Source organism: Primulina tabacum, chromosome 17 (genome assembly GCF_025594145.1).
Source record: "Primulina tabacum isolate GXHZ01 chromosome 17, ASM2559414v2, whole genome shotgun sequence".
Lineage (NCBI taxonomy): Eukaryota > Viridiplantae > Streptophyta > Magnoliopsida > Lamiales > Gesneriaceae > Primulina > Primulina tabacum.
This window is the reverse complement of record NC_134566.1, coordinates 29,870,201-29,882,567: the sequence shown is the minus strand read 5'-3', so window position 1 is coordinate 29,882,567 and position 12,367 is coordinate 29,870,201. Positions and strand designations below refer to the sequence as shown.

The following is a 12,367-nucleotide window of genomic DNA, read 5'->3' as shown; positions in this document are numbered from 1 at the left end:
ATTGTTACGTAGGGTGGAAAGTAATTCATCTCTATCCCGTAATAATGCATCTGCAGCCTCAATTGCAGAGGCCCCGGGAACATACGCTGGTATAGAAGGGGGAGGCTTACCAAACACAGCTTCGAAGGGCGTCATTTTGATTGAAGAATGAAACATGGTGTTATAACAAAGTTCTGCCCATAACAAGTAGCGAGACCATTTTGCAGGCTGATGCATAACAAATGCACGCAAGTATTGCTCCAAACATCGGTTAAGGACCTCCGTCTGTCCATCCGTTTGTGGGTGATAAGCACTAGACATAGCCAAGGAAGTGCCACTAAACTTGAACAACTCAGACCAAAACTTGCTCAAGAAGATGGGGTCTCGGTCCGAAACGATACTCTTTGGAAAAGCATGATGTTTGACCACGATCTCAACAAACAAGGAGGCCACTGTCGAGGCTGTAAAACCAGACTTAAGGGTGCCAAAATGTGCATATTTGGAGAGTCGATCGACCACCACCAGAATAACAGTAAACCCATTGGAAGAAGGGAGCCCCGTAATGAAATCCATAGAAATATCGTCCCACACGTTCATCGGGACCGGTAAAGGTTGTAGTAACCCCCTAAGATTTGTGCGTGCCATATTTGGTCTGCTGACACACAACACATTCTGCCACGTACTGCTGAATAACGGCTTTCATCTTCTCCCAGTAAAACCCAGGAGCAATTCGAGCCATCGTCTTGCGCACCCCTCCATGACCCGCAACCGGTGTGTTATGGAATTCGAACAACACTTTGGGAATAATGGGTGAAGAAGGGCTGAGACAAATCCTATGGCCTTTATAGACCAACCCATCCCTGATGTAAAATGGAGTATGTAACAAGGTGGAAGGAGTGGAGATAAGGTTTTGATAATAAGGGTCAGTGACCACTTCTGCCTTTAGTTGGTCAATGAACTGAAAAGTTGGCACAGAGAAGGCAAAATTTTGACTCAAGCTAGGATGAGGGGAGGGGTCGGGTTCAAACTTTCGAGATAAGGCGTCAGCCACAATATTAGATTTTCCCGAATGATAGGCAATATCGAAGTCATACCCCAATAGTTTAACGAGGTATTTTTGTTGTTCGGGAGTGTGAATAACTTGGTTTAATATTTCTTTGAGACTATGGTGGTCGGTTAAAATAGAAAAGTGATGACCCAGCAGATATTGGCGCCACTTAAGAACAGCTTGGGTGACAGCGAACAATTCTCGAACATAAGTGGAAGCATTACGCAAATGAGAAGGAAGTTTCTTGCTGAAATAAGCAATGGGATGATCCTGCTGCATTAAAACAGCTCCTATGCCCATGCCCGATGCATCTGTTTGAATTTGAAATGGTAGAGAAAAATTTGGCAGGGCCAAGATAGGGGCATGAACGAGAGCCTGCTTGAGCTGGTCAAAAGAGTTTTGGGCTGCTAGCGACCAATCGAAATTATCTTTTTTTAAAAGCTCGGTGAGTGGATAAGCAACAGGGGCATCGCCCCGAGCAAATTTTCTATAGAACCCCGAAAGCCCTAAGAATCCTCTTAAAGCCTTCAAATTCTTAGGTGCTGGCCAAGAAAGCACAGCCCTGACTTTTGCGGGATCTGGTTGGACCCCTTGAGCAGAAACGATATGCCCCAGGTAGTCAATAGAGGTTTGAGCAAAGGAACACTTGGATTGTTTAACAAAAAAAGAATTATCTCGCAGGCACTGTAAGACAGTGGTGAGATGAATAAGATGATCATGAAAGGATTGACTGTAAACTAAAATATCGTCAAAGAATATGATCACGAATTTACGAAGGAATGGTTTGAAGATAAGATTCATGGAGGCTTGAAAAGTGGAAGGGGCGTTAGTGAGGCCAAACGGCATTACCAGGAATTCAAAATGGCCATCATGGGTGCGGAAGGCTGTTTTGGGGATGTCAACGGGGTTAACACGGATTTGGTGAAAGCCAGCTCTTAAATCGAGCTTAGAAAAGATAGTTGCACCATGTAATTCATCCAAGAGTTCATCTATATTAGGGATAGGAAACTTATCTTTAATTGTGACATGGTTAAGGGCTCGATAATCCACACAGAAGCGCCAAGTTCCATCCTTTTTTTTGACCAACAGAACTGGAGATGAAAAGGAACTTTGGCTATGGCGAATTATGCCCGATTCAAGCATTTCAGTAACAAGCTTTTCTATCTCAGCCTTCTGCGAGTAAGCATACCTATAAGGCTTAACATTGGCTGGTTTGGCGTGGGGGAGTAAATGAATAGAGTGATCAATGGTGCGATGGGGTGGCAAGCTGTTCGGTTCCATGAAAACATCCTGGTACGACTGTAGGAGAGGTGCTAATGACTCTGGCATCGAAGGAGTGGAAGTACCAGCAGGGGCTGAAGCCGACATAGCAATTAGTTGGAAACATTGAGCAATACTCTCAGTTTGTGTCAAACGCCGGAGTTGATGTGATTGGACTTCCTGCACCTGTAACAGTGGTTCGCCTTGTAAGCGAACTAATTTGTCGTTATACAAAAACTCCATATAGAGCTGCTTATAGTCCATGATAATGCGGCCCAAGATCTGAAGCCACTGGACCCCTAAAACCACCTCTGCCCCCTGCAACTGTAGCACATAAAAGTCCACCTCAAATGGTTCATCATTCAGGTGAATAATTGTCTTCGGGCAGTAACCTCGACACTCCATGGTCTCCCCATTGCCAATCAAAACCGAAAAATGAGATGAAGCAACAATAGGAATCTTCAAAAACTTGACAAGACGTTCTTGAATAAAGTTGTGTGTACTCCCCCCATCAACTAGTGTTTGCACCGGTAGCCCCGAGATCCTCCCCTTAAGTCGTAAAGTCCGAGGACAAACTTGACCAGCCATGGCATGAAGACTAATTTCAGGAAGTTCACGTTCCTAGACCGGAAAAGGTTGTTTAAAGGATACCTCCTGGATGCCACCTTCTTCGATGGTCTCATCTTCCTCTGTCACAAACAAAAACAATTTCCCTTTGCACTTATGACCAACAAAAAATTTTTCATCACAATTATAACACAGCCCCTTCTCACGTCGAGCAAGCATCTCCGCTCGCGTGAGTTTTTTTATGGCATAAGGTTGCTTTGGCCCTAGTGGAATGGGAAGTAGCGGGGGAAGTGCACCTGGTGTTGACATGGAACGAGGAATAATAGGTGGTGCCTTATCACACCCACTAGGATAAAACATAGTGGAATCAGAGAACTTGTCATCATACAACTTAGCCAACCCCATAGCTTGAATTAATGATTGTGGCCTGTAAACTTGAGTTTCCTTCCGAATATCACCTCGTAACCCCGAGACGAAACAGCTAATTAAAACATGTTCTGGCACGCCTAGAATATTGTTAGCAAGTTGTTCGAATTGATGTTGATAGGTAGCCAAAGTCCCTTGTTTGTGTGAGCTTACTAAGCTTTCCAAAATGATCTTCATACTCGGACGGACCAAAACGTTTGTTGATCGCAACTAGAAATTCCGACCATCCGTGAATCAAACCATTACGACTCATCCAATCAAACCAATCCAAAGCATCCCCATCCAAATGAAAAGAAGAAACAATTAAGCGCTGAGGTTCGGGTGTTTGGTAGTAATCAAAGTACCTTTGGATTCGCGCAACCCAAGCTGAGGGATTTTCTCCAGAAAAACGTGGAATATCCACACGCATTGATTTAGAGAATTGTGGAAACTCACGAGCAGTGTCCGATCGGGATTCATTATGTGGTTGTGGAGTTGACATGGACATCGAAGAATTGCGTCTCCATTGCTGCTCAACCTTACCGTCGAGTGCTTGCAATCCAACGGTAAGCTCTTTCACTGAAGTCGTCAATGAATCGAGACTCAAATTCTGTTTTTCTATAAGAATCGCCTGCGATTCCTGAAGTGCAGCGAGCTTTGCTAGATTTTCCTCCAGTCGAGCAAACCTAGTTCCTTCCGCCATCTCAACGAGAGCACCAATGTTAGAGCACCCTTCCTTGATCTGATCTCGACCGGTTACCCGATTACGTAAGAAGACTTCACCGTGGGAGTTTAGAACTTTAGAAGACAGAGAAGAACAGAGATTGGAGTCAACAAATTTTTCGACCCTTTTCTTTCTTTTTATTTCACTATTTATACTTCAGTACAAAGTTGGCTTTACAAGTAAAATCGTGTTTCTTTTCTACACTTTACAAAACATTTGTTTGCATACACAGTAAGGCTCAATCAATTCCTTCTAGTATTATTTATGGCTAATAAAATCCACCAACTGTCTCGGTGCTCCTTTCATACGTGTGGGCCGCTGTTGGTTCCCTCTTTCCAGTATCGTATCAGTCATTTTCTTTTCTTTCTTTTTTTTTTAAAAAAAAAATTTACGTGAATCCATTTCAATGAGGCCAAATATACGATCAATTTCGTGATTTCCAAAAGATATATTAATAAACATTTTATTGATTAAATATGTTTCACTCACGTTCACAATTAGCAAAATAACTTTGGTCAGACAATTTTTTTTCAAAAAAAAAAAGGGCTCCCATGTATTTAATACACTTGAGATGATTTTTTATTTTATTTTTTAAAAAAATGATAAGGTCATTTCCCCAAATTTCCTCGAGGATGATTATTTTTCAAAAATAGAATTTAGAAAAGGTTCCTTTCCCCATGCAAAACAACACTTTAATCCTAATCTGGAACATTGGAAGCGACATTCGAGTACGCACTAAGTTTCTTGACAAACTATAAACCTCGGGATCCCGGGACATCGATCCACTGCAGCCGAAGTTCGATTTCGCCGCGTTCGACGTTGCGAAGCCTAAGAAACATATGTTGTATAACTTTACCATTCTCCCAAACAATTGAAGCTTCTTCAACTAAGCAGTTTTCCCTGTTTGGTTTAATTTTTGTGAACACAGTTCCGTCGGGAACATTTTCCAGTCTCATTTTTACAGCTTCTACGAATTCTTTGATGTCGAATTCAGCATCACCCATTCTGTCATCTGGCGTGAATAAATCTTTATCGTATACTTGCTGAAACACAATTAGTGAGAAAATGAAATCCGACTCTCATGAGCAAGGTTCTAAAAAGCGTGAAGCGTACCGAAGAGCGGATGTCGAGCTCCAAGCTTTTCAAGTTTAAGCGAGATTAGCACAGATTTAAGCGTGAAAAATCGTTTTTTATTTTTAGTGTAATTGTAATTATCTCAAACCAATAAATAGATAAAATAATACATAAATATGATAAATTTAAGTCTGTATTATTTCTCATATTTATAAAAACATAAAAATTTCTAAATTGCAATCTTTATTTGTTTTTGCAACTAGACCACATTAAAAAATGCTAAATATTTGTCAAATCATTATCAAACATGTTTCATCATAATTAAAATTTAAAAATAAACATTTAAATTATAAACCTAATTTATTATTTTAAAATAAAAAAAGTAAAAGACATATCCTTCAAAATAAAAAATAAAATAAAAATAAATACACTTAATTAAACGCCTTTAATTACGTTTAATTCGGTCAACTAACACTGCTCATGAGTATCATCGTCACCATAGATTTTTGTTTAACGTTCCTAAACTTGTTTGCTTAGCTCATCTAACAGTCGAAGTCTCCGAGTCAAGACTCAATTTGTCCTCTAACTCAAATAAAGAATAATCATAAATAAAGAATAAGAAATTACCACTTTGATAGGAATAGTGGAATCCGAAATGGATAGCGTAAGCTCTTCGTTCCACTCAGGATTGAGATTATTTTGCACCACGCGAGTCTTTAGTTTCTGAATATTACATTTACACGAATGATTCAGGAATTTGCAGTAAGGGATATTAATTTATTCTGACACAAACATTTTAGTGTTATCATAAGTCAATTATTGTTAATCCAGAAAGATTCCTCAAAATCATGTATAATTCATTCCACTGGGATATTGTTTATTTTTTAAATAAAACTTTGACCAAGTTGTTCTCCCAAGTTTCCCATTAGTTATGTCGAGGGCCCGATATAAAATATCTAGGAATAAAATCAAATTTTTTTATTAAAAAAAAACTATACGTAAAATTTGACATTATCACTGCTTGTCAAACGAAAATTGGTCCTTAAGTTCTCAGCCGTCGATTTTTTTTGTGTTCAGTCCCTGGATACTTTTTTAGTACCACATTTCCACATGAAGTGTACCACATTTTGTATGACATAGTACCACAATTTTGTGGATAGGGAGTGAACCCAAAGAAATGTTTTGATTGGGAATTTTTCAACAACTTCCCCACGTATAAATTACTCTGTATTAATATTGTGATTATTTTAAAAAACCGAAATATTGCAATTTTTAGTCTTATAAATTTTGACAAGTTTTGAGATTTAGTTGTATAACTTGTCAATTTTGGTTTGCTTCCGATTTTTTTCTATATAATTTTCATCTTTTTTATTACTCAAAATATACATACTGCAAACATAGTTGAGTAGGTCTCTTGTGAGACAGTCTACGAATCTTCATCTGTGAGACGGATCAACCTTAACGATATTCACAATAAAAAATAATATTCTTAGCATAAAAAGTAATATTTTTTATGAATGATCCAAATTAGATATCTGTCTCATAAAATATGACCCGTGAGCCCGTCTCACACAATTTTTATTATATATATATATATATTGAAAGATAGTTTTGATCCTTTTTAAAATGAAGGGAAAAATGTCATTGTTTCTTTTTATTTTGTTTAGATATATTTTAACATGTATAATATAGATTTTATGACGCACAGGAAATTATCAGAGTCAAATAAGCAATCAATGATATATTTAATGACTTTGTGCTGAAAAAAAAACAGATCAAGACCAAGATTCTTAACACAAACTCATTTAACATGAATCAAGATCAAATCATACACAGAAGATTTCATATATTTGATGTATACATATATAAACCCCAAAAAAAAAATCCAAGAACTGAAAATCCCAAGATTTTTTTTTTAAAAAAAAGAAGAAGAACCAAGAGAGAAATGATGGATTAACTAACCTGTTTGCCAAACCTAACCACCATGTAAGGATCGCTGCTGCAGGAATCTCTTATAGCAAGGTTTATCCCTCTCAGCACTTTAATCCTCAGCAAACCCAACAAATGCTCCATTACAGATTATATATATATATATATATTACGGTAAAAATAAGAAATATAAAAACAAAACAAAACAAAAACCTTTCTGAAAATTTTGGATAAATGGAATTGGTATGAGAGATTTTATAGCGAGAAGGGATATAAATGTAATGTCAAAATATTGTATTCTATTCTAGAAATTATTAGTGTGGGGTTCCATCAATTAATACCCCAAAGTTTGACTTCTTCCTTGTTATTTATTTGCAATTGGCAAAGTCCAATTAGTATATTTTCTCAAAAAAAAAATCTAATAAAAACTGTATGTCAAAAGAGGGGTATTTTTTTAAACCTCAATCAGTTGTTTAAAAAAATGACCTCTTCAATCAACTTTTTTTAAAGAAAAAATGATCTCCTCGAATATATTTGAAATACGATCGTTTCCTTTTAAACAAATATCAAAATTATTTGACCAATTTCCCCGTCAAAAGAAGGTATGGGGCACGCATTAGTTGACTCGGGCAATAATAGCGGCTTGATTTGTTGAAAACTTTTGTGTATTTTCATATAAAAAGTTTAATAAGAAATGGGAATCCTATTTGGGTAAGAGATCTTTACCCATATAGTAAATCGAGTAATCGAACTATGTGCATGAATAATTAAAGATTTAAAGGAGATGATTGTAAACGTCTAAATTCATAACGTATATTTTAGTGAGAAATATACTTCACACGAATCATAGATGGTATACAACATAACGTAGATAAGTAGCTACCCCGATCGAGAAAGGTTGAAAGATGCTTACATTTACTTGTGTGGCTACAATAAGTCAAACCATCGAAGTTGATCTTGTACATAAGTTGTGAATATACAATTTTTTTTTATATATTTTACGTGCTAAATAATTTTTGCGTATAGAATTTACAAACTATACTAGAGTCAGATATTTATAAATAGGTTTTTATATTTTTTTATAATTAATCATTTAAGTAAGAGATATTATTATTAGTATTTCAAAATTTTATGGTGTCTTGTTGTAGTATATTTTGATTTTTAAATTATATGTGATATAATCGTTTTGTAACATATCAGGAATATTATCCTCATGAATAATAATAATAATAATAATAATAATAATATAAATGTTATTCCGAATGATTGAGAAGCAATAATTTTCGTTATCAATCTAAACTTGACTCATTGACGGTCACATCATTTAGAAAATTTGGGTTGGACGTATTATCATATACTATAATTTTTTATAAATATTATCAAAATTTATATCATGAGTTAGATTCTCAATAGTTAAAATAATTGCAATTGTTGGAATAAGTACGGTTATATATACTAGTTCATCGACGCACGGTTGCATGCTTTTATAATATTTTTAATAATTAATTTGGTTTATATTTAAATGAGGATCAAAATATAATTATAAGAAAGAGCGAGTGACTATACTGTAATTTTGATATATAAATTAAAAAATAAATAGAAAAATAAAAGAATAAAAAAATGACCTTAATAAGAATTGAACCTATAACTTAATTTCAAAAAAACAATGACTATATCCATTGAACTACATATAACTTACATTAAAATTTTAATATTTTATTAATATATATAATTATTAAAACAGACCATAATACCAAAGTTAGTCACTTTAAGTATTTCAAACTTAATAGAATGGTATATATATGTGTGTGTGTCTGTGTGTACATAATTTTATGTATCTTATGTATTTTTTAGTAGGTTTCATGGTTTCAGAATCTATATTCGTGAAACAGATCGAGTCACTTCATACATGCAGTGAAAAATAATAATATTGACATAAAAAAATAATCATTTTCATTCACATCAGTGTATATTATACAATTTATTTTTGACATAGAAATTAATATTTTTCACTCGAATCAACATATATTAAACAATATTTTTTCTTAACCTAATCAAGAGACAAAAAATGATATTTTTGCAATGAAAAGTAATTATTTGAACGTAAAAAACCGAATATTTTTTACTCAAATCAGTATATGTAACACAATATTTTTTCATTAATATAACTAATAAAAAATAATATTTTTACAGTGAAAAATAATGATAGTTCGTACATAAAAAAATTAATATTTGTTACGGGTTTTGTCGGATCATAAATTTGTTTCACAAAATTGACATTTGAGACAATCTTATAAGAGGTTTTTTTTTAACTCAACTGTAATACCTCATTTACACATGATTCGTTAAAACTAAAGCTTTTACCTTCATTAATTAGCAACCGAGAAAGGAAAAAAAATGAAGATCGCTATCAATTTATATATGATATTTTTTAATTGCTAAATGTTTAATGTGTGAAAATTGAAATTTCAATTTTAATATAGTAATTACAAGCAATAAATCTCAAAATTATTTTAGGCGCTTTTTCTTTAAAAAAAATTATAAGTTGCTTTTTCTTTCCCGTGAAAGAAAAGGAAAAATAACTACAAAGGGGCTTTCTGCCAATTTGTTGGGGATCGATAGAGAGTTTAGAGGGAGAGTGAATAAACTCGTTTCTTTGTTGGACGTTTTTGCAAAAGGTGCTAGAATCATGTTAGAGATTATAACTTATCTTGTTCGAATAAATATCCAGCAGATCACAATAATAAGTGCGAAAACGAGCTGATAGTATGAGGGTGAAAACAATAAAATAGTAGGCAGTAGACAGTAGTTGTTTTTGTAAGTTCGAAGATCAAATCTTCTACGTCTCCCCTTCTTCTGTTTCCAGAAAGTATCACTAAAAGACTTTGGCTATTATATACAACTTTTGTATACACTCACTTCAATATGACTTACCCTTAGCCTACTGAAACTTTTAGCTTCACAACTCAGTAATACGAATACAATAAAATTCTGGAAAAGACTCTTTCCCAGATTACATACTCTTCTCAACAAGATGTAGTAAAGTGTAAAGCTTGTGAAGAGATAACGAAACATCAGCACAACATGATCTCAGAAGATCAGATAAAGGCTATAACGAGTGTGCTGCTTTTTCGTATGTTGAGCTTTTGAAGATAACGAGTAGTTCTTTGATTTGCTCAAAATAATGTTGGATATATAATGTGTTGCTTGATAAAAAAAAGATCGTTGTTTTCTATATAGGATTGATCCCTATATATAGAAAACTTTGAATCCAACGTCTATAAACAAAACGGCTTCTTTGACTTCTGAGTAGAATCAGCTTTAATACCTAAAAAGGGTCATGCAGAATACTTTAGAATAATCACTCTTTGTTTCATACCAAAACTAGTACGGAGCGTTAAATGTCTTTGTACAGCATTAATGGTGCAATTAATACTAGTACCAGGTAAAGTAACGGTAATATTTAAGACTTGAAACTATCAAACAAAAGACGTTAAGTTCTTTTTGTTCAAACTAAGTTCTGCTTCTGCTTTTATAAGATATGATTATGCTTTTCTAAGCCGTTAAGTACTCGAAAAGTACTGCTTCTGTTAAAACGATACGAGAGCTTCTGCTTATTATAATGTCTTCTGATTTAGCTATCACAGCCTACTTGTTTTGACTCTCGTCACCACAATTAAATTAAATATAACACAATTTATTTTTGTGGGGTTTAGTGATTCTAATTAAATGACGTAATTTTCGATTTAATTATTTAAATTAAACTAAAAAACAGGATTAATTCGTTTACAAAACATGCTTTGTAAATCAATATGGCAAAAACTTGTGTGAAACGGTTTCACGAGTCGTATTTTGTGAGACGTATCTCTTATTTAGCTCATCCATGAAAAAATATATTTTTTATGCTAAGAGTAATAATTTTCATTGTGAATATCGGTAGGGTTGACCCATCTCACAGATAAATATTCGTGAGACCGTCTCACAAGAGACCTACTCAATCAATATATTACCGTCGATTTCTTAGTTAATTATGATTACTATATATAATCCTTGTCTACTATTTCTTGAAGTCATATTTCTTGTACAATTTATTATACACAAATTCTAAACCTACGCTCGTTTGGATTTAGTCCAAAGTTCCTTCACAAAAAAACTCCCCCACTACAAGAAAAATGATTTACCGCAGCACGTCATCAACAGCGTGCATTAAAAGCACGCTGCGAATACTACCTTTCACGGCGTGCACCCATATGTGCGCCGTTAATAGTGTTGCACTTGATACTATTAACGGCGTGCATTAAAAGAACGCTGCGGATATTACTATTGACGACGTGCATTAAAAGCACGCTGCGGATAGTAACTTGATACTATTAACGGCGTGCATTATAAGCACGCTGTAGATATTACTATTGACGACGTGCATTATAAGCACGCTGCGGATAGTAATATCCGCAGACTATCCGTAGTGCACAATAAATGCACGCTGTTAATAATAATATTAAGGGCGTGCATGTTTATGTGTGCTGTTAAAAGTAAATCATTTTTTTAAAAAAATTTTTAAAAAAAAAATTATGTTCAAACATTAACGGCGTACATTAATAGCACGCCGTCAATGGTATTATTCACGGCAGAAAATGAGTTCGAATTTTTAAATTAGCGACGGTTGCGTAAAACCGTCGCTATATTAGCGACGGTTTCAAAGAAACCGTCGCCGATTTTAAATCGGGACGGTTTACATTAACCGTCGCTAATATACATAAATTAGCGACGGTTTTGTAACACCGTCGCTATATTAGCGACGGTTTCAAAGAAACCGTCGCCGATTTTAAATCGGCGACGGTTTTCATTAACCGTCGCTAATATACATACATCGGCGACGGTTTAATAAACAACCGTCGCAAAAAATCGCAAATTCCCTATTTATCCGTTTCATTTTACTTCACATCACTTAAAATTTTTCTTAAAATTTTTCTCTATTTATACGATTTTATTTTCGATTTAAATACGTGTTTTTGTTTCAATTTATAGTTAATTTTTTAATTGTTAATTAAGAGAATGAGTATTAATATTATAGTTGTATTGTTAGTTTTTATAAAAATTTATTAAATTATAAAAGTAAATTTTTTTTATTTTTGCGCAAACTTTAGCGACGGTTTTAGAACTGTCGCGAAATTTTAAAACTGTCGCTAAATTTAAAGACCGTCGCTGAATTAGCAACGGGTTTGAGGTTTTTTTCCGTCGCTGATTTGCAACGGTTTTGTCAAAAACCGTCGTAAATATTTTTTTTTACTATTAACGGCGTACTTTGCACGCTGCGGAAAAGTGTATTAACAACATATATATGCACGCCGTTGATAATAGTATTAACAGCGTGCACATGC

General features: G+C 34.6%; 1 protein-coding gene across 1 annotated transcript; it reads right to left on the bottom strand.

Moving 5' to 3' along the window:
* Positions 1-4,584: 4,584 nt before the first annotated feature.
* LOC142531594 (protein C2-DOMAIN ABA-RELATED 4-like) lies at positions 4,585-7,287 on the bottom strand. Its single transcript, XM_075637788.1, has 3 exons — positions 7,020-7,287; positions 5,685-5,780; positions 4,585-5,026 (listed from the first exon to the last, which is right to left on the bottom strand). Exons 1-3 carry the CDS (start codon positions 7,128-7,130, stop codon positions 4,736-4,738), a joined length of 498 nt encoding a protein of 165 aa, XP_075493903.1. The 5' UTR covers positions 7,131-7,287; the 3' UTR covers positions 4,585-4,735.
* Between the last annotated feature and the right edge of the window lie 5,080 nt (positions 7,288-12,367).